This window comes from Halichondria panicea, chromosome 8, assembly GCF_963675165.1.
Source record: "Halichondria panicea chromosome 8, odHalPani1.1, whole genome shotgun sequence".
In the NCBI taxonomy this organism is placed as follows: domain Eukaryota; kingdom Metazoa; phylum Porifera; class Demospongiae; order Suberitida; family Halichondriidae; genus Halichondria; species Halichondria panicea.
Window position 1 is genome coordinate 1,613,244 of NC_087384.1, and position 21,287 is coordinate 1,634,530.

A 21,287-nucleotide genomic window follows, 5' to 3' on the forward strand; every position below is an offset into this window, starting at 1 on the left:
ACATGACACGGAGCTAAATTACTGTAACTTTTACGGGAGTAAAATGCCTCTACGTACACCTTTAGTATTACAGAAAAAAAGCAGGAAGCAAAATGTAAAGAATCACTGCTTTTGTTTCCGGTTCCTGCCACGCCCAGATACAATCAATACCACGTATTTTTCAACTTCGTTCTATTAAAAAAAAATCGGCCTGGGACCTAGGCTAGCAGACTGCTTCATGAAAAGTGATGACCTTTTTTTTAGGAAAAAATTCGGTGTGTTAAACGAGCATGTTGGCTTTAATTACCGCATTAGTCGCTTCTGGAATTCTGAGTATAAAAAGAGCTGCCCAGGACGCGACCTTTGACCCCGAAAATTTCATTCGTAACGAGCTGTTTTTTTCTCTTGCGCAAAAGCGCTCAGAACCCATTCATACACACCGTGAACACTAAAAAAATACACAGAAGGGAGGGGAATACATTCCTGGTGGGTTTTCTTCTTTACCAGAATCAAAAAGACAAAAATAAAAATTTATGATTATGGCTGACATTTAAATAATGCTTAGGTAGGTCTGTAGGTACAGTAAAAGGCTATGTCTATACAGCTCCAGGTTAGCTACAGTGAGCATTACTCCAGTGAACTCTTCCAAAGAGTTTTCCTTGCTTTCTTGCATATAAATAGACAGCAGTGCATTGTAGAAAGTTGGCAAAATTGATTCTGAAAAAGAATTTATATCAGCATTAATTAATGTCAGTATATCAAACAAATGTTTGCTATCATTTAGAGTTGTAGAGTGGGGTGCAAACAAGTGAAAGCTCTCCCGGGTAGGGGTTGGTAGTGCTGGCATAATTTTGGGGAAGAATTATGCTGGTATCATAGGAACATTAGTGAGAAACAAGTGAGAGCTCTCCCGGGTAGGGGTTGGTAGTGCTGGCATAATTTTGGGGAAGAATTATGCTGGTATCATGGGAACATTAGTGAGAATAATAGGCAGGTTTTGGAAATACAGGTCAGTCGAGTCAGTAGTATAAACATGTGTAGGCCTGATGAAAGCTGTGAGTACATGGGATGTGGAATAATGTGGGAATGAATAATAGAACTACCAACCCCTAGCAGTGAGTCTTCCTCCAGAAAAGAGGCCAGAGAGGTAACGATATAATTATTGCTTGATACAGTAGTAAGACTTACATTTTCTATATACATAGGTTGATGCCAGGAAGACTGTCAACAAGCGACGGTAGTCCTTCAAAGCGACCTGAGAAAAGATGAACGTTATTAATAATAATGACTACATGTATGAAGGTTATTATACAAATGTCATGGTGGCTATGAGCATGATGACCCACTAGTAATTGAACAACACCCAGCTGCTTTTGTGCGATATTTAAAACTTACAATAGTAGTACAATCAATTTCCGTTCTTCAGGAGGTGCTTGGACGATACTCGAACCCACTAGGTGTTCCCTGGCCCTACAGACTTTCAACACTTCACTTCGTTTATACTTTATCCATGTAAAATGAAATGTTAATGTTAAAAAGCACTCGTAGGTTGATAAAGTCACATTACTGTATACTATATTATACTACTTACTTTTATACTATAGACTAGACTATTTACCTTCTTCAACAACAACATCAGTTTGCCAAATCTTCATGTTTTCCAAGGCCAATGAACCTCTGGCAGCAAGAAAATTAAACGCTTAGCACTTAAATTGAATAGTCACCCTCTTACAGATATTAGTGGATGTTGCATATAATGTTTACAGATCACCTCCAATTAATTGATCATGACCAACCATGCAAAAGATGCCAGTATTCAACTTGTGTGTATGTTTACCTACATATTTTCGCGTGTATTAATTTCTGCTATTTCTGCGAATGAGAGTAAAATCACAAAAATTAATACTCGCAAATAATTGGCCGCCCTCTTGTTTAATGTATCCAGATCGACATTTCGCAAAATATTATACCGCAAAATGTACAAAACTGTAAAAACGCAAACAAATCTACCTGTGAAAATATGTCACCTTAAGGTATATATATATAAGTCAGCTGGCATCCAGTTGCATGCATGCCTGCTCAAAGCTTTTTCGTATAGTGATTAGTACCGGGTTGATGTGGTTCGCGGCCATTGCCTGAAGCATGATATAGGTTCTTCGACAGTTCTTCAGATTGTTGTAGACTTACCGTACAGCGGGAAATTTTCACGCGTTTTTTGGAGGGAGACAGAAGACGCGAAAATTAAAACTGGAATAAACTCCTACGCACCGGTATTTCACACACTGGTGGGTGTGGTTTCCTGGCATTGAAACACGAATATTAGAACCCACGAAAATTTATGCTGAGGGCTTTGGAGCCAAATAGCGAACATTTCCCGCTGTACGGTATTGTGAACCGAAGGTATGAATCTATATTTTATAGCTAAAAAGGTTTTTTTTGTAACTCCAGAAAACTACAATATTATTGTCCACAAATTGGTGACCTAAAGATGTGGTGTTTTCCTTATTGACAGGTAAAATTATGTCAGGACTCAGAAGCACACGTATTACCATAGATTGAAAAGGAAGGGGATTGGAAACGAAATGTTTGCGTGAAAACACTCCGCGTTATAGGGTGTGGCTAAAACTTCAAAGGATTATATTTATGTCAGCATGCTCATTACCTGTCTTGCTGCCATACAATGTGTTGTACATAGAAATGGTGAAATTGATGTTGATTATTCTAAAAAGTTAGAGAATCTAGCTCTAAAAGGTAGACTAAGCAATGCAGCCACTATCACTAAACAAATAAATGCTATACAAGAAGGAATAGCTCTTAGATCTACTATGAAGTCGTGGGAGGTCAAGGCCCGTGGTGTCTCTAAAAGTATACTAAAGCAGTTTGAAGGACTATACTGCAAACGTTTGTGAACAGTACAGCTTATCCATAGCATGAAACCATCCTATATAGCACTTAGATACATAATAACCAAGTCAAGCAATGTCCTTTGCTGTTTCGGCTTCACAGCAGGGAAAGAGAAAAGTTGACATGGAGTATTTCAAGCTAAACGTAAAAACAGAGTAAAGACAAGGGACTTAGAGCTTGTCAACTTACTTCTCTAGAGTACCTCCCAGCTTCTGAGCGATCAATAGTGGATAGGAGAGCTAGAAACAGTTGAAATACAACCTGAGTACGTTAAAAACTAAAATATTCGCGAGTGCGAAATCATAACGCGGAGTGTTTCACCCGTTGACACAGGGTGGCCTGGTCGTTTCCAATCCCCTTCCTTTTCAATCTATGGTATTACTAAGCACTTTGATAATATACCACACCTACGAAGATATGCGCCCGGTACCGCATGTGGTTACTCCAAGGATAGGGCTGTAAGATCAATACTTGTTCCCACGCAGGAGGAGAATGAAGTAGGAAAAAGACTGAAGGAACCGAGGGAAATTGTAACCCACGCCCTGAGGCAGTCAAGCAAGGTATGTGTGTTGGTGGGTAGGTAAATTAGGGTGGTATGTGGTCAGTGTTGATATTCAAGAGACGGGCGGTCTGAGAACAGTGTTCCAGGGGCGTAGCCAAGATTTGAGAGAGGGGGGTGCTGGATGAATGGATTGTCTGAATTACCAGTGCGCTCCGGCGGTGCAAAATACGCCCCAACGGGGGGTCTGGGGGCACTCCCCCAGAAAATTTTTGTTGTTACATGCTCTGAGATTGATTCTAACGCAATCTGGCTAAAGAAATGAGGGTACTGCTGCTTTGAGGGTACTGGTGGTTAAGCCACATCTTCATCTGAATTATGTCCTATAAAAATGCATTGTTTTGAGTTGTGACAATTAAATCATGCAGCTGCTAACCAGGTTCTGCTTGTGAATTAGCAGGACAGGGTGGCAAGCCACTTGCAGTTTTGCAGTGCTGCTCTGTGAACTGGGCTCAACTGAAAGAGTGACATGATGATGATGGTGATAGCTGCTGAATAGTCTGCAACTCTGTGGGGGACCTTGGTCTGCTCAGCCCACGTGGCTTTGCGCATGTGCACTGGCTGGAATGAAATTTGGAGGTGGAGCTAGCTAGTTGGAGGTGGAGTTTTGAGTTGATCGCAACATAGAGCTCTAGTTTTCTCATATCAGCTAGCTAGCTACATGTAGCTTAGCTAAGGAACTTGTGGAGCAGAGTCTGAGGCTAGAGGGGGGTGCTGGAGCACCCTCTGCACCCCTCTGGCTACGCCACTGTGTTCTGTGCAGACTGTCTCTAATTCTGAGACCATTATATATATATATATATATACCAGTAACTTTCTTTGGTGTCTGTTGCTTTTAGGATGTTCTGTGACAGGTGCCTTTAGAAAGAATTTTCACAGAAAAGATCTAGATTCAAGTAATCATACTGTAGTGCTAGAAATAATACAAGCATAAAATTATGCATTTTGGCTCAGAAAATATATGCGTTAAGGCTCCGAAAACGTTATGTGCTTAACTTATTTCCTCGATTTAACGTGGTACTGTAAAGCGGGAAATTTTCGCTATTTAATTACAGAGCCTTATAAGAAATTTTGGCGTTTGAATGCCAGGAAACAACACCCACCAAGAGCTTTGCATGTGAAATACCGGTGCGTGGGAGTTTATCCCAGTTTTAATTTTCGCGTTAGGTGCTCTACCCTTGAAAAGCGCGGATTTGCACATACATTTCCTGCTGTACGGTATCAGAAAATCATGAATTCCTTTAATTGGATCATCAGTAGGGCTTGATAATATTTGGAATAATAGGGAGACTTTTAGGAACTATCATAATTGAGAATAATATATAGGGCACTAAACTAGCATAATTTGACCATCTGAGTTTGGTATAGACCTAATTTCACTTGGTTCTATTTTATAATGTAGCTAGACATCTTTACAATAGATCTGTACTTGAATAGCTTTTGGAGTGCAACTCTGCTATATCTTGTTGGTTTTTGTAGCTATTGTGGGATTTTAGCTTTCTGTATTGCTACAGTCAATACAAACAAATAAATTGTCTTTTCATGCAGAATGAGAGTGGTGTCTTTAAACTGGAATAATGGGTACACCAAACTGGAATAATAGGCTGACTTTTTGAAAAGAATGATAGGCAAAAGAAGAGTCAAGACCTATATAATCATCAGAACTCTAGACCTATACGTATGTAGGTGTCCTTCTTGAATAATGACCTTGTCAAATAGTGAGGTGTTTTTTGTGGGTCTTTTTGATCCATAATTATTCTGGCCTATTTCTATATAGACTGATACACATGTACTTACGTTGGGTCAATTGCTGACAGATTTTATCAGCTGTGTCAACTTTCCCCAAACTTAGTGCGATATCCAGTAGAGCTCTGTAAGTTGCTCGTGAAGAATTATGTTGCTTCCAGATTTTCAAACATTTCATCATGGCTGCTTGAGTTCCTTCGCTATGGTTCAACCTCTTCACATCGGCCTGTTCAGCAATGGCTAGCCCCATTGCAGTTGAATACATTTCCACATCGTCAAAATTTAAGGCCATTACGGGAGTATCAGAGTCCACTATTTCACGGTTGAGTTGCACGTCAGTCAGATTGTATCGCCTCATTAGTTCTTGGAGAGAGACTCGATTAGAGGGTGGTCCTGTAGAGAGGAAGTTAACAGGGGCAAACATTGATTAATGGCACTTATAATTATATAACCATGCTATAATTATTTATACAACAGTGTTATTATAGACTATTACCAAGAGTATGATAGAGAAGAGAGTATCGAACGTAGGCATACTGTACATCAGATGTATGCAGAGAGTAACGTGACTTCTAGCGATAGTACCTGAGGGGCCGGGGTGGTGAATTGGTGAATGTAGAGGTGTCCCTATTTGAACAGTAGGTGTGTTCTCTCTCAAATACCCATCAGTTTACAGTGCATCATTGCTCACACATCACCTCCAGTTATCAGCAACACTTCGCCTCGGCTGTATGCAACCAAAAGATCTCATTTGACTTCGAAACAACAGAAGACCTGTTGAATTATCTTCTAAGAAAAGAAGTCTCGAGGCTGAGAGGATATTTGAGGAGCTCAGTGAAGAAAACAGAAATGTTTATTATGGCGAAACGATTCAAACGATCACAACTCAGATATGAGATGTCAAAGTGTAAAAACATTTTGTATGTCTTTCTTGTTTGTATCCTATTCATCTCATCCACTGTGCATTCAGTATTTCACTTGTGTGTATAGTGTATACTTATTTGCTAAGGAGATATGTTTGAATTTGTAATTTGTACTTACATAATGGCTATCAAGTGAGTCTTGTTGTTACCTCTTCAAAGCGTTTTAGTGTGACGATTAGTACCAGGTCCACATGGACTTGTACAGGAATGCAATGATGCAAATACTACTAGTTCTTTCAAGCTCCAAGTACGTACAGTACAAGTGATGGAGGAATATTCTAGCTGTAACAGCTCTTAGGAACATTCACGTATTGTAAATTCAATAAGTAAGTTTATTCTATATTCTGATTATGGCCTAGATAGAATCAGAAGCTAATACTGATTACTTCCATCATCATGCTTGCTTCACTGATGAATAATTATTACTGTGATACCTTCCTCTATTATCTATGATATCACCTTAGTAAATTTCAGCTTCTAGCTACAGAACTGATTACTTTTTACAGATTTGAAGAGTACAAGCAGCAGAGAAATCTATTTGCAATAATATTATTGTCCATGTTGCATTGCACGTTGGTGCAAAAGATGTAGCGGTTTTCCCGTATACATACCTAACAGTATTAAATGTTCTAACTTCTGTTAGTCTGGATTTTTTAGGGGTCAACGGTGGTATCCCTGCTAGCTGTAAATCGGAGAAAGATTTTGTCATCTTTCTTGGAGAAATATTCTAAGCTGAACGGATAGTCACGCTATATTAAACATAACAATTAGAGATTAATGTGTGTGTTGCATCATTCTCACAGATCACCTCCAGTTGATCAGCAAACTCTGCCTCGAGAGTTGAAACTGACGATACCCTTTTATGTCGAAACAAGAAACAATTGAAGAATCTCCAAAATAATAAGAAAATGTACGTTGCATCAAGTGACCCCGACGACCTATTGTATGATGATATCTTAAGCAGCACGTTCAGGATTCTAGGAAAATATAACTCGAGGCTGGGAGGAAAATTGAGGAGCTGAGTTACGTCTGACTACAAGAGGATATGCATCAATATATCGTCCGCTACTGTGCATGGTTACTCTGAGGACAAGTATAAGATTCAATGGTTGCTCCCACGCAAGAGGAGGATAAAGTGAGGAAAAGAACTGATTGAGGGAGTGGAAGAAAATGGTGACCTTCGCCTTGAGGCAGCACCTCACCAAGCAAGGTGTGTGTGGGTGTGTCGGAAAGAAGTGTGTGTGGTCAGTGATGATATTTAAGAGACGGGCGGTCTGAGAACAGTGTTCTGTGCAGACTGTCTCTAATTCTGAATTACCAGTAACTTTCTGTGGTGTCGATTCTGCCGCTTTTTAGAATGTTCTGCCACTGTGCATGGTGTTTGTACTGTTGTCACAGGGGTTTAAACTTTAGTAGGCCCAATGTCTACATGATGTTGATTATCTACCCTCTGTAGGTATCTTGTGGTTGGTTCCTTCGGGGTGAAGATGTATCTATGGACCAAGTCTGTTCTGAGGGGGAGGGGTGATTGTCACACGTATTTGTTCTACAGTATTGAGAGTCATTGATACATGGAAACCACACCTGGTCTGGCCTGCACCAACAGGCGCGTCTTCTGTGGTAATATTTCTCGTCTCCCAGGTGCCATATTCATTGTGACCTATAGTTATAAGGAAGTTGGTTGTTGCCATCTCTCACTAGTCTGATTAATGTACCTTAATTCTCTGTAGTGAATTTGGAAAGTAAGTTTCGTGAATTCAAAATGACTCCCCCTCTCCCCCAGGAATTGTTTTCCCATAATTATATCCTCCCCCCCACTTAACGCTCTATGCACTTCCCCCAGGCACTATACCAACCCAGTGGGCACGGAGTGGTGTTGGAAGATGGACGATGCGGATAAAAAAGCTCTGGACAGTCACTACCAAAATAGTCATACAGTTCAAAGGTCAGGTTAACGTGCACTAACTGACTGTACGGCTAATGTCAACATGTACCGTACATGCATACACAATACAAAAAGGTGCTTTGTTATAGCTAAGTCTCTGCATGGTGATTTAAAAAAGCAAGCGTATTTTAGGCTTGTATCTGTTCAATAGTTTTGGTCAAATCGACAGACTCAATTTTTGCAACCAGCTGCGTCCAATTGCCGTCTCCCTGCTCGTAGTACGAGTGTGAGGTGTAAGAGCTGCCTCCGATTATGCCTGTGTTGTGGAGGTTGTTGGCCGGGTTGGCAGGGTTAACGATACGGGGGAGCCTGGCTGGAAACAAGTCTGGGTAGTCCCCTGGTTTGTAGTAGTCAACCCAATAGATACTGTGTGCTGCATAGATTGGAAAATACCTTGTGAAAGAACGTTTGACACTGAAACTCAGCATGTGTTGACTTTAGTAATTTGTCTAACCAAACTGATGTGATTTTGTTAGCTTTCACAATGCTTGCGTTTTATACATATAGTGCGTGTGGTTAGTTTTAAACTCAACGTACTCCGCTGGTAGGTGAGATTTCACTATCTGCTTCAAAGTGGCTGTTGTTCTGTATAAACGGAAGCTAATAATTACTTGCACACAAGGGAGTTCCCCTACCTTTGCTCAATGGTTCTACCATAGTGCTGTTTCAATGCCAGCTCATAAGCTTTAAGCACCAGAATTGAGATGAGATAACTCTTTGGCCTTCCAGTTCATAACTTCCCCTCAGGCCATTCTTTGTTCCTCCACGCCTTAGCACGGCGAATAAGTTCTTTAGCCTGATTTTAAGTATACAAATAACACATGCCCTAGCTACTGTATACTTGTGTGTCAGATTCGTGACATTGTACATGTGTATACTCACTTTATCATCCTGCTTTTCAATAAATGCAACCTGCCATTTTGAAGCATTCACTGAGAACCTATGTAAGTGCATGGTATAGTGTTACAACTCAACACTTGTTGTGTTGTTATTGTGTGTTTAGCTTACCGGAATAGTTGGGCAGGTTTTGCTCCCTCTTGTTTGGCTTTCCTCAGATAGTCATAGAGATCTACTGGATTCTCCCATTTAGGGCTGACCAAGACGTCAACGTCTATCGATAGCTCTCGATCTTGCTGGTCATATATATGTCTTGTATTTCAGTGACACAGACATATTTAGTGGTGGTTGAAGCTTGACAGTCCGTAGACCTCCCAAAAAGCTTCGCAGTTTGTGTAGAGGCGTACGATATCCTTCACTAAGGACAGTGTCTGGATCCACACCTGTATAATTCAGAATTAATTTAAAGCCCTTCGTCTGTTTACTTATTGCTTACGTTTTACATGTATATGAAGAGTATCTCATGCTGTTCCAAAAAGGTTGTATCATGCAGAGGTATATATAAATAACATTCGGTCATCGGTCATTTTCCGAGCAATTAACCTATTTTAATCGGCCATTTATCATAGTGTCCATTTATCACAGTGTCCACTTATCAGGGTCCTAGCATGCAAAGAGTGAAGTCATAATAATTATATGATGCGCATTCACGCGCACTAAAGTAATTATCTCATATCAGCCATGTTTCTTCGTTCATTGTGCAAGAGCAGGCTTAATTATAATTATGTAGCTATATTATATGTATCGGAGTGACAAGACGACTAGAAAAGCTTATGTTATGAGCTAAGCCGCATTAAATTACCTTACCTTTCCTAAAACCTTAAGGACATTGCATGGGTAACTGTTGGTGTCCAACTAATGATGGCAGAAGAAAACGTATTATGCTAAGACAACTTGTCAGGACAATCAAGATGCGTTATTTATATACCTCTGGCACGCAGCCTCTATAGTATAAGATAGCTATAATTCAGTATTAACTCACTCTCTGAATAGACCACCAGGTCCACATCGAAGTTGCCTGGAATGGCTGTGTACTGACCAAGGGAGCCAGCCTTGAGTACCTGGACTCTGTTCAGGCCATGTCTATGATGCTAGTGAATATAATTATGTGTGTTCATGCAAGTTGCCATAATTATATACATGTAGTAAATGTGACACAGATATGTTCCCACCCTGGTCGTAGTGGTTACAAACTACCTCGAGACAAATAATCATTGCTCTAGACAAAAATAACCACTTCTTATAGGCACAGTTTTACCACATATACTAATAGGCTAATTTTAAACCACAGGCGATTTGTGTGATTGGAATTAGCCACCACCTGGGCACATCAGTGGCACTGATCGACTATCGATCCTGACTTACTTTTATTTCTCTTGCAAGCTCATCCACAACTCTCATAGCATCATCAAATGTGATGTCCTTGTTCCTTGCCATCTTCTCTCTCTTTTTCTTTTCACTGGTCAACTTCTATATACCAGTCAGCTGTTATATAGGTTGGTTGTGGGTTTCCCCATTTTCCTATACGAACAGTATTCATATTTGGCTAATTTTAGAATGATTAATTATGAGGATGACGTGTGAAGCTGTAGCTAATTTTGTAGACAAGCCAAGAATAGTCACATGATGATGAAACCTACTTCATCTAATAATTATGTACATGTATCTACCGTGTACTTCATTGTACAGAGGTCACTTGAATATGTGTTTGTGTGGGTGTGTGCATGCATGCATGGGAGGCTTTATGTTATAGATAGTACATGGGCATGAGGTATCTATGTGTTATAGTGTCCCATATCACGAGGGCTTTAGCCCGAGGGATGAGGGACACTATAACCATAGATACCGAATGCACATGTGCTAACTGATTTAGATCCCACTTTTCATTGGCTGCCTCAGGCAAGAAGTGTATCTATAAAAGCAGCAAGCCTTAGCAACAGCTTTATTTTTGAAAATGTCCTGTTCTGACAAGCTAGTCTAGATGATTTCTGCTAAAAAAAACCTTTGCATTGGCCTTGCTTCAACATTGGAATGGACAAACTAGTGACTCCACCTTGTGCAGGAAGCGCTCTGCAACAAATGAGCCCAGCCTCCTCTTTATCTGCACTCAAGCCCCACCCCAGCTCAAGCTTCTCAGTAAACTGTTCTGATATGTACGGCTAGCTAGCAAGGAACAGCTTGCAGCAATGCTACAGTGCACTATCGTTCCCAAAAAGACACAGGAGTCTACTACAATTTGAAACATGGCTGCAGGATAGAAACAGAAGTCAGGAGGACAAAGTTGACAAATGCTACAAGTTGAAGACATGCTTTCATGCTTGTGACAATGGACCCAGAACTGTTAATTAAAATCATTGGCTCTTAGTGTTCCTCGACAAGAAAAGATACTGGTGAACACCCTACCATCAACCCAGCAAACGCTATAGAAACTGGTAGTGAAAAAACTGAACAGCCATAGCTAATTATCATGCAGCTACAGCTTTATTATCATTTCTGTACATTCAAAAATAGTACTTGTACTTTATACCCTCAAGCTTATAATTCCCTGGGAAACTATGAGATTATGGCTCATAATTCCCTGCTAAACACACACAAGTGGGATCTAAAGTATACTTGGAATTTGAGTTGTTTGTTTGAACTGCTACTATGACTTGCAGAAAATATTTTCATGGAAAATTTGATGCAGATGAATTTACTACCAGTATTCATGGCTTTGTGGAAGCATACAATGAATAACCGAACTATGGTAGTATAGGGCACAGCTATCCTTTGATGTATATAGGGGCTTCATTTGCCAATAATTATGTCATGTCATTCTGGTACTTACTGTGTTACCTTCCGTGTACGTAAAATCGTGCATGGTATAGTACATACAATAAGTCACGTTTGCTTTACGTTGAATGTACATTTTACATTCGGTTTTATCATTTACACAAATTTGTCTCTGAAGCCGTTATAACTAGGTAACTAGTCTTACATTACAATGTATATATACACACCTGATACTCTATAAGCACACAAGTTAATGTTTTATAGTTCCAAGTCATGCTTGGCTACACTAGACGCTCTGTAGCAGGTCCACTGAGTGTATGTTCTCCACCAGCTCAGACCACCCGTCACCTCTCTGACCACGACTCTTGGCGACGCCCGTGTCATACAGATTATTCGCTGGGTTAGCCGGGTCAACGATACGCGGCAGTGAAGTTGGGAAGAGGTTGGGACCAGAGGGCACACCTCCACCCACGCTATAAAACTTCTCCCAGTAGATACTGCAATCACATGATATAAATTAATACGTATACCATTATTGCTGTTTTATATAGACTTACTCTATGCCGTGGCGGTTAAGGAGGAGATTTTTCAGCTCATCCATTGTGCTATAGTGTGTATACATAGCATTATTTTGAAGTGTCTTTAGCTTACGCTTCGGCGATCCTCCTTGTGTTGGAAGTTCCCACTCTCTTTGTGGCCTTCTCGTAGGCGTTGAGTACGAGTAAAGAGATGAGGTAGGACTTGGGCTTGTTGGACAGCTTCCTTTCGGACCAGAGCTTGTTACGCCAAGCCTTTGCACGCTTGATAAGCTCCTTCACCTGTAGCTCAGTGTAATTGTCGATCATGCCTTAGGCTATAAAGTACCTGGTTAGGTTGTTGCTCAAAGAACTCCACCTGCCATTTAGCTGCACACACAGAGTACCTGCACACGTACAGCAATATCTAAAAACTGCAGCCCCACCTTTGTATGCGTGGAATGGCCATGTATTTGCAATTGCAATGTAATTTGTCCGTTTAAATTACCTGCTATATATACTGTTAACTGTACTCACTCGTATCTTTCTTCTTTTGGGACACCTCGGAGGAAGTCGTAAAAGTCGTGTTGGTTGTTCCAGTACGGACTAACCAGGAGGTCAACATCGATAATGTCGTCAAACTTAAACTGGACGGAAAACTTGGTCCGTTTGGTTATCACGACTTTGGGCTGTCTTTCGAGAAACGTCTCCAGCTGATCTAGCCACTTACCAAATCCCTTGTACCGCATCGTATGCGTATCAACATCTGAATTGAAATTGTGTATAGCTATATGCGACACAAAACTTGCAACTCTTCACAAACTTGTCACAAGATATTTGCGACCAAAACGCAATGCTTATCATACCATAGCTAATTCAGGTAACTCTGTTTTGGCCTACCTGGTGAGTAAATGACCAGGTCGAGGTCAAAGTCCCCCGGGACGGCTGTTCCATGTCCTAGAGAGCCTGCTTTTACCACTTCACCGATGGCAATTGGTTGGTTATCCTTTGTACGCACATCATGTACAAAGAGTATTAATAGTAGGAGTAAGTAATACTATTTCCAAGTACTTGATACAACTTGTGGTTTAGGTTTAGTATGAATTTTATTATGTATTTACCTTGAGTAGCGTAGCAATCTCGTTAACTGCCTCTTTAGCTCTTCTGTGGTTTAAAATGTCCGGGTGAGCCATTCTGTATCTCTATCCTGTCACTCTGTTATTTGAAGGTCTGTGTGTGGCACTGATTGTAGCCTCACTTTATAACCCTAGCTGTCTCTGCGCTGACAACATCCTTTGATGTAGGGCTTTACCCTCCACCAAATGTGTCATGTCATTCTCAGGCAACTCCCGGGTACACAGACTAAACTGAGGGGAAAACATTATCTATAGCCAGCTGGCAATACTACGTCATGGTTGTACTGTACTATATATACTTTCTGGGTAGTCTAACGTTAGTACATGTACATGTTATGTATATAGTTGCTGACTTTTAGCGTATATTAATTATATAGATGAATATGACTTCTGTGAACTCGTGGTCACATTATGTCCTACTTGGAACTTGAGATGTTAGAATGACTTGTTTATGATTTTCAGGAGAATATAATGATGTATTGTCTCGATCACCATGGTAACTGCCTATAGTCTTATATTCCTGCATTCTTTGTATAATAGTACATGTACTAATTAAGTGTAACGAGATGTGTATGTTTATTCAATACCTGCATCATGCCTTTAGGATTTTGTCCGCTTGTTTCCCATTCAGACACGTCCCGTCGTTGCGGGTGGACACCTGATTTAAGAAGAGTATTTGATGTTAAATGTACGTACATTAAAGGTTTGATGTATAATTATGATACTGTGAGTAAAGCAAAAATTATATGTATTCGTACAGTTGTGCAGTTATAACATCAGTCCATATAGTACTGCAAACTGTGTGATGCCCTTTATTGAATGTTGTCCATCGTCATTATTCCTTTGTGTCACTCACTTGGTGAGAATGCAACACATCATAATTCTCCTGGACTGCGGCCACTGATCCTCCGAGAATAACCTTGGAAATAGTTATTCTGATTCTGCTCTACTGAGATTGCTTATGTTAATGTTACTGATTTTAGTACATGCATGCTCCACTTTTGCCGCCAAGTAGTGCCATTTTGTTTGAATGTGTTAGAACTATAGAATGCTTTGTGAATAGCTAGTCACAGATCGATCAGGACCATCGCTCTCTTATAAGATGGTCAGTGTAGTTAATGAAAATCACACATTACCTGAGAAATATGAATAATACATGCATGCATGTAGCTATAATAATAATTTAATAATTATGGGTAAACAAAAAAGGCATTTCACTCATTCTGGGAAGTTTTGTTTTGTTAAGTCAGCTATATATAATAACAATAATTATGCCTTAATAACAATTTTATGCTTGTATATATACCCTTAAAAGAATGATACAAATTTTTGTACAATGCACATAATATACACAAGGATGAATGATCAAAAGTCAATAGTCAAATCTAAGTTATGGATCTCTCTGAGAAACAACTGCCATCTCTTGGGAAACGAATCTCTCTTCTGTGGCTCAATTTGACAGACGCCATGTTTGTAGAGGTTCTTGTAGGGGTTGGATGGGTCGATGATGCGTGGCTTCTCGGGTAGGTAGTGACTGTACTTCTCCATAATCACAGGGTTCTCCCCGGGGACGTGAATGCTGTATTGATAGAGTAGTTGTGTGTCCGTACATTTATTTAGGTTTTTGGTACTTCCTTTAATGGCTACTGCATTGCAATGTTTTAGTGGCCTGGCATGTGGCTATGAAATAGTCTATGCTATAGGGTATGAAATGTTGTACAAATTCATGACTGTATTATTATACCGTATAGAGGGTATAAATATTCGTGGTTTTCGCATGTACCGCAAACATTTATAACCCCGAATTTAATATCGCATGCATGTATGCTGCAAAAAGGCTGCTATTCCACGAAAATGAACCTTAATTTCTAAAGGCATTTCCATAATGTTGTACCACTGTACATAGTGGTAAAAGAATGGTAAAGCAACTCACTCTAGGTCTTGATTTATAGCAATACTCTCGACCAGCTTCTTGATATCCTTGGTCATCCTATAAGCGAGAGAAACAAGTGCATGCAAACTTTTCCCAAATCAATAGCCCACCCACCATTTTGCCAGTTCTTCTAGTGATTCTGCCTGTGCTAACTCAGCAGGTGCATGTTCGTAGGATATCAGTACGAGCATAGACAGTAGGTAGGATTTAGGGCAGCCATTTTTCTGCTTGTCCCATGTTCTGTTTCTCCATGCCTTGAATCTTTTTATAAGTGTTTTTACCTGTCAATAAATCATATGACATACTGTAGATATCGTAAATATTTCGTACTTGTTGTGGTTGTGATTTTACTAGCATTGTCTGATACTTGAACAGTCCACAGCAAAACCTGACTTTGTGTGTGCATAATTAGAGAGAGTAATATCATAGAACGATAAGAGACAAGAAGGTTACGCACAAATTCCTCCTCTTTGGATGCATTCCTTTGAGGTAGTCGTACAAATCCTCCAAGTTTTGTTTCTTCCATTGAGGACTGAGTTGTAAATCAATGTTCAGGTTAGAGGTCTCGAAACGCCAGCCGTGGTACAACCTCTCAATGTTCTTTATGTCAGTAATGGAGTGCTTTAGGCACTTGATTGTTCTGCCCAGTATGAATTTGTACTGTTCCTCAGATGCCTCTTTCGTGCTCGGATGCAGACCTGTATAGTAAGATACCATAACGCATAAGATAACATAATTATGTATAATCATGTAAGTAGTTTTAGTTATTGAATTTGAGATTGAACATAATTATTATAATTTTTTTATATGCATAATAATTATGTTTCAGTCTGGGTGTGAGCCTTTGTAGGGTTAGCATGAATTTAGGCTAATGCGAATTAATATAGCTCATTTGCTCTCATGAACTGTAGTATAGTGTATGCATAGTGTGTTTGTACTTGGTGAATAGATGCATAGATCAACATCAAAGTGTGCAGGCAGACTTGTCTCTTGCCCTAGGGACCCTCCAAGGTATACTTCAGATATGCTTATGCCCAGAGTAGACTCCTAGAGCAGAAAAACACAGTGCACATGGCATATCTAGAGTTCCAAATGAAGATCACCTTCTTTTTTAGTATGCTTCTAACCCTCTTCACAAATGCTGTGACATCTTTGAGTGGAGTCCTCACTCTACTAGCTTTGCTCATGGGTACTGCCAGAGCCAGTGCCATTGTCACATGGCCTTGTGTATACTATGTAGCAAGCTAGCTAGCTAGCTTGATCCCTTCCTTGTTTATGGATGTTTGGTTAAGGACCTTTACCTAATGAGTAATGTTGCTTATTGAATGCTGCATAAAAAAACGTTTTGCCTCAGCCTCTAGTCTTGCTCTATTCATCTAGTTAATGTAGCTAATCATGCATGCTCTCACACATTTTTGGCCTAATAGATACGTTTTTTCGCATGTTCGAGCTTTAATCTATCAATGTTGCAACAAAAAATAAATTTCCCCGGCATTTTCCCTCTCCCTTAGCCATTTCCCCTATTTCACTCGAATACACATAATTATTGTTTGAAGGGTTCACAGGGTCATTCGTAATCATTGATTTCCCACTATAAAAGCTCTTGTGATATACTCGGACTATATAATACTGTGTGCGGGTCTGGTTAAGTGCTAGTTGTTAGCCTGAGAGGTATATAAACACTGGTCCTGTGATGATTTTTGTTACATTGGATTGCTGTTGTATGTTCCCCTGCTTAATTACTAATCCTACTGGCAGTCACAATAATTGCTTAATGAAGTGAAATCTTGGGCTCATAATTATAGGCACTCATTACGTTAGATCTTGATCGGCTAGAAATCCTCAGCATACTGAAATTTACAATCACATTATAGATGTGCATGTATGAAAAGGGGCTCAATGTAAAATTTATTTCATGGTACGTATATGCTTGTAGTGACGCACATTTTCACTTAACTCAAGCTTTCCTATTATATAGTTTTTTGTATCCAGTAGCAACGTCAACTGGGCCACGTCTCTTTTAGTCGGAAGGAGATCTACCAGAAGTAATTGCTTAATTATAATTATAGTGCTCATAAACAATGCATGGTGCCCTGGCCCAACGAGCCGCTACAAATATTTCAGATGCCTTTACATGTCCTATATACTTCCCTTTGAAATGCCTCATGTGTATATACACGATGATGATAATGTATAATAATAAATACTCATATAATGGCCTAGAATAAACAGTCCTTGTTTTAGGATGTCAGATATAAATACTTAACTATATCTCCCTACATGTAGCTCATCCTATTGGTCTTCTTCTGTGTCTTGCCATGTTATAAGTCTTTATTCTAAATATTGTATGTCTGGCTACGGAGAGTCCCTTAATTTGTTGCAAAATACTTTTTGTTATTTTTGGTCACACATGCATGGAAACTCTATAAGTTCTAAATATCTAACAATGTGCTACAGTATATAGTCCTGTGTATGTAAGTACTAAAGTTATAGTCAGCTCTCTTGAACGGTCTTAACGTGTGATCTCCTCCACACTCTTCTCAAGGTCAAAGTGTTCCACTTTGTCCACAAACTGGCTCCAGTCCCCATCCCCACGCTCGTAGTCACACGGCCTTTTCTTGGGTGGGTACGGCCCAATGCCAGACTGGTAGACATTGTTAGCTGGATTGGCCGGGTCGACCAGGCGTGGAGTGGACGAGGGAAAGAGGGTGGGGTAGTCTCTAGCGTTGTAGTAGTTCTCCCAGTAAATGCTGGAAAATTGCATGCACGTTGACTCATACAGTGTGTACATAATATAGTTGTATATCATGCACTAGCCTCGATCCCAGGCCGATCCGTCTCTAATTGAACGCTAGGTCGCCTCCTCGGCCTGGTATTGATTGTATCTGGGCGTGTATCTGGGCGTGTGCTGTGGTTGCTGTGGTTGCTCAGGTATTCGCTAAAAAAGAGCGAATACCTGAGCAAGGTGGAGCGAATAGAAACACTAATAGTGTATGTAAGCATACTTACTCCGTAAAATCACCGTTAAATCACAAAGAACTCCGTGTCATAGGTCTATTCTTTGCAAGTTTAGTTTGTCATAGATATAGGCTTAGCTAGCTAGAGTGTGAGGAGCTGTCTTGTGCGAAGGAAGAAGGAGCATCACTCTTGTGAAAGAACAGACCTAGGTTCTCAAGTTTCTGCTATCAGTGTCTACCTTTGATTGACTACACAATTTAATACAAGCGCTTGATTAGACCATTGATTGCCAGATACACTTGGTAGAGTCTATCCTCAGACTCTGGCCATTGATCTCTTGTATACTATGCTCAGGGGTGTCCACAAGTGGCTGGGCCTGGGATGTATTGTCAAGGTGAGCGATATAAATCAATAATACCTTTCATCATTGGAAATTGTACACTATAGCCTATAGTCCAATCCTTGGTATCTGGATCAAGATATGACATTACGGCACTGGCACTAGTGTTGGTTGTGTTAGCCTCCTTCACCGGCCTTCAAGGAAGTGCGGCCTGGGATCGTGGCTAGTTTTGTGTGGACCATCACTGTGAGTTACAAAATGTATAGTGGAATGGTGAATTTAAGTTCATACTAATTTGTATACAGGAGCAAAATGGAACCTTCCCCTCCAACCCCCGTCGTACTCCTCCTAGCTGATGGGTGTGAACTCATTGAAAGATGATGCCCCAGTGCCATCCAACGCAGTATTTATTAAGTCTTTCTGGAAGCTCTCGTTTGAGATCTTCGCTTCTAAACATCTGCATTTATTATGGACGCAGTACTGCTGTGCACAGTATTAATTTCTAGTGTCATTATATCATTATATCGCTGTATTTTTAGCCAACTGTGATGAACTGAAGATTTTACAGTACATAGCTGATACTTACCAGTTTCCGGTCACGCCCAGATACAATCAATACCAGGCCGAGGAGGCGACCTAGCGTTCAATTAGAGACGGATCGGCCTGGGATCGAGGCTAATCATGCACATGAGTGTGTGCAGTAAAAACATGCACATGCACTCTGGGTTATACTTACTTCATTGTCCTGTGGTTGCGAACAATTTCCTTCAGTTTTTGTGTTGTACTATATGGAGTGTCAAATATTAACTTAAAATTATATAGTACATATCGTAATTTTTACGTACCTTTTGGCAGTACCAGAGGAAGTCTTGTATGCATGAAGTACCAGCAGAGTGAGCAAGTAAGAGCTTGGTCGACCTCGGCCTCCCTTGCTCTTTTGCCATAGCTGGTTCCTCCATGCTTTAGCTCGTATGATTAGCTGCTTCACCTTATGTTTGTTTGTGTGACAATCTATTAGGTATTTACTGAACATAATGTGTTGGTGAACTCACGGATGAATCTTGCTTCTTCATGAAAGCAACTTGCCACTTGGATGCGTTCACACTGAACCTGCAGAATCATACATTCGATCTATACTCAAAGAGAGCATTCGTGCGTTCATTATAATTATAGTCAGCATAAAGCATACATGATTGTGAAGTAATGCTTACTTATGCCTGGCTTCAGCATCGTTAGGCACCCTATCTCGCAGGAATTCAAAGAGCTCTCGTGGATGTTTGGGTTGTCCCCCCCACCAGACAGGGCTGACTAGGAGGTCCACATCGATGTAGCCCTCATATTGAAACTGAACAGCGTATCTGGTCAGATTGATGTTAGTGACGATTCCTGCCCTGAAGACTCTGCCATCTGTTATGAAAGCTCTTATTTGCTTTAAGTAGCTTTCGTATCCGATTCTGTTCACTGAATCTCTGTTCACATCTGCATTTTCAAATTGCATTCAGTAATTTATTAATAATATTGTAAAGACATGCATGCATATAGTCCCGTATATACTAACCGCTAGAGTAGAGCACCAGGTCAATGTCAAAGTGTTCAGGCACAGCTGTCCCATGTCCCATGGAGCCAGCCTTAACAATCTCATTCACTCTAATACTGGGGCTTTGTGTGTACTTTGAAAGGTTTGTCTGAATTGAAAATTCTATAGATAACTTGTGATATATAATTATATATAGATTTGTCACAGTACTGAATAGCTAGTATATATATGTAGGGGTATTAATATTTATATAGGGTAGAGTTACAGTGGCGCATGGGTCGAGTACCTGTAATTTTAGGACTAGTTCTCCAATTGCTTTCTCAGCTTCAGTATGATTTGGGGCATGAGAGGCTGCCATGTTGGGTAATATAGCTTTCAGCTAAAATGAAGTTAGAAATCCAAAGTATATAGGTATACGTATACACATTGGAGGTCCTAGCTCTTTTATAGTTGTAATAATTGAGTTTCTCCGTAACTGTATTTCTGTAGTATAGGAGTGAATATTGTGGTATGTCATGAATTCTGTATAATGATGTGTGTATAGTGTATACATTAATTGGTTGCTTATAGTTCCTGGAATATTAGACTCAAGAGTCTGCATTTATTATTGCAATTTTATTGATGGTAGCAAACATGAACATGTATAGCTGCAATGAACAGCTAGTAAATGTGCTTGTAAGGCTAAATGACCTATGTGAGGTTCATCACAAGATTAAGTGTTTCTATTCTCTTTGCAAATATCTCCCATCGTTCTTTAATGTCCTTTCCCCCGCTCGGTTTTACTTCCCCGAGGCCTTGTCGGTACAAGTTTGTGAATGGGTTGGCAGGATCGAGGAGGCATGCATGGCCGGTCTGGGAGGATGTCACAGTACTTCTCCATTATTAAGGGGTTCTCCCCAGGGACTATGAGGCTGTGATATGTATGTAATCATTTTTATTATACGTAATATTTATGTATACTGAGAGTGAACTTACTCCAAGCTGGCGTCAGGTAAAATGTAAAGTGCCCAGGTAATGCTGTACCATGAGCCACTGATCCTCCAACAACAACATCTGATATGTCAATGTCTATTTCTTCCTCTTCAGATGCCTGTGTGATGTCAATTAATTTAGTAAGCCACTGATAACAGATTCCAGCTGGAA

The 21,287-nt window shown here is 40.2% G+C and overlaps 4 protein-coding genes and 3 long non-coding RNA genes across 12 annotated transcripts in view; 1 reads left to right on the plus strand and 6 right to left on the minus strand.

Annotated features, from left to right (window-relative positions):
• Positions 1–21,287, minus strand: part of LOC135339652 (serine/threonine-protein phosphatase 6 regulatory ankyrin repeat subunit B-like) — a gene marked incomplete in the record, with an annotated part of 1,209,744 nt that overhangs the window by 507,719 nt on the left and 680,738 nt on the right.
• LOC135339881 (uncharacterized) lies at positions 343–4,238 on the minus strand. 2 transcript variants are annotated; one of them, XR_010396122.1, is made up of 4 exons: positions 1,598–4,215; positions 1,375–1,481; positions 1,168–1,234; positions 377–696 (listed from the first exon to the last, which is right to left on the minus strand). It is a non-coding gene; the product is annotated as an uncharacterized LOC135339881 (long non-coding RNA). The 2 variants fall into 2 exon arrangements; XR_010396121.1 differs by having other exon boundaries at positions 343–696; positions 1,375–4,238.
• Positions 6,296–19,054, plus strand: LOC135339875 (uncharacterized). 4 transcript variants are annotated; one of them, XR_010396113.1, is made up of 7 exons: positions 6,296–6,437; positions 6,915–7,321; positions 7,568–7,752; positions 7,955–8,056; positions 14,008–18,661; positions 18,715–18,853; positions 18,913–19,054. It is a non-coding gene; the product is annotated as an uncharacterized LOC135339875 (long non-coding RNA). The 4 variants fall into 4 exon arrangements; XR_010396114.1 differs by having other exon boundaries at positions 7,568–7,731; XR_010396112.1 differs by having other exon boundaries at positions 7,568–7,717.
• LOC135339862 (uncharacterized) lies at positions 8,015–10,449 on the minus strand. Of its 2 annotated transcripts, none has more exons than XR_010396086.1 (7): positions 10,319–10,449; positions 9,390–10,044; positions 9,065–9,336; positions 8,939–8,996; positions 8,692–8,852; positions 8,594–8,641; positions 8,015–8,429 (listed from the first exon to the last, which is right to left on the minus strand). It is a non-coding gene; the product is annotated as an uncharacterized LOC135339862 (long non-coding RNA). The 2 variants fall into 2 exon arrangements; XR_010396085.1 differs by having other exon boundaries at positions 8,020–8,429; positions 9,936–10,044.
• On the minus strand, positions 11,850–13,595 carry LOC135339776 (2'-5'-oligoadenylate synthase-like protein 2). Its single transcript, XM_064536043.1, has 7 exons — positions 13,362–13,595; positions 13,141–13,246; positions 12,778–13,006; positions 12,590–12,647; positions 12,377–12,543; positions 12,283–12,330; positions 11,850–12,222 (listed from the first exon to the last, which is right to left on the minus strand). The coding sequence occupies exons 1-7, from the start codon at positions 13,431–13,433 to the stop codon at positions 12,012–12,014; spliced, it is 891 nt and encodes a 296-aa protein (XP_064392113.1). The 5' UTR covers positions 13,434–13,595; the 3' UTR covers positions 11,850–12,011.
• On the minus strand, positions 14,637–16,554 carry LOC135339757 (uncharacterized). The gene is made up of 7 exons (XM_064536023.1): positions 16,413–16,554; positions 16,248–16,356; positions 15,767–16,007; positions 15,640–15,697; positions 15,424–15,590; positions 15,310–15,366; positions 14,637–14,955 (listed from the first exon to the last, which is right to left on the minus strand). Exons 1-7 carry the CDS (start codon positions 16,518–16,520, stop codon positions 14,742–14,744), a joined length of 954 nt encoding a protein of 317 aa, XP_064392093.1. The 5' UTR covers positions 16,521–16,554; the 3' UTR covers positions 14,637–14,741.
• LOC135339756 (2'-5'-oligoadenylate synthase-like protein 2) lies at positions 17,675–20,654 on the minus strand. The gene is made up of 7 exons (XM_064536022.1): positions 20,431–20,654; positions 20,166–20,292; positions 19,819–20,086; positions 19,660–19,717; positions 19,453–19,595; positions 19,344–19,391; positions 17,675–18,059 (listed from the first exon to the last, which is right to left on the minus strand). The coding sequence occupies exons 1-7, from the start codon at positions 20,500–20,502 to the stop codon at positions 17,822–17,824; spliced, it is 954 nt and encodes a 317-aa protein (XP_064392092.1). The 5' UTR covers positions 20,503–20,654; the 3' UTR covers positions 17,675–17,821.

Coding starts and splice junctions, on each gene's coding strand:
- LOC135339756 (XM_064536022.1), bottom strand. CDS start 20,502: ATGGCAGCCTCTCATGCCCCAAATCATACTGAAGCTGAGAAAGCAATT. Junction 19,596..19,659: donor TGAAGAAGCAAGATTCATCC/GTGAGTTCACCA, acceptor AACAAACATAAG/GTGAAGCAGCTAATCATACG. Junction 19,392..19,452: donor TCCTCTGGTACTGCCAAAAG/GTACGTAAAAAT, acceptor CACTCCATATAG/TACAACACAAAAACTGAAGG.
- LOC135339757 (XM_064536023.1), bottom strand. CDS start 16,520: ATGGCACTGGCTCTGGCAGTACCCATGAGCAAAGCTAGTAGAGTGAGG. Junction 16,357..16,412: donor GAAGCATACTAAAAAAGAAG/GTGATCTTCATT, acceptor TTTCTGCTCTAG/GAGTCTACTCTGGGCATAAG. Junction 15,591..15,639: donor TAAAATCACAACCACAACAA/GTACGAAATATT, acceptor ATTTATTGACAG/GTAAAAACACTTATAAAAAG.
- LOC135339776 (XM_064536043.1), bottom strand. CDS start 13,433: ATGGCTCACCCGGACATTTTAAACCACAGAAGAGCTAAAGAGGCAGTT. Junction 13,007..13,140: donor CCTGGTCATTTACTCACCAG/GTAGGCCAAAAC, acceptor ATTTCAATTCAG/ATGTTGATACGCATACGATG. Junction 12,648..12,777: donor CCAAAAGAAGAAAGATACGA/GTGAGTACAGTT, acceptor GTACGTGTGCAG/GTACTCTGTGTGTGCAGCTA.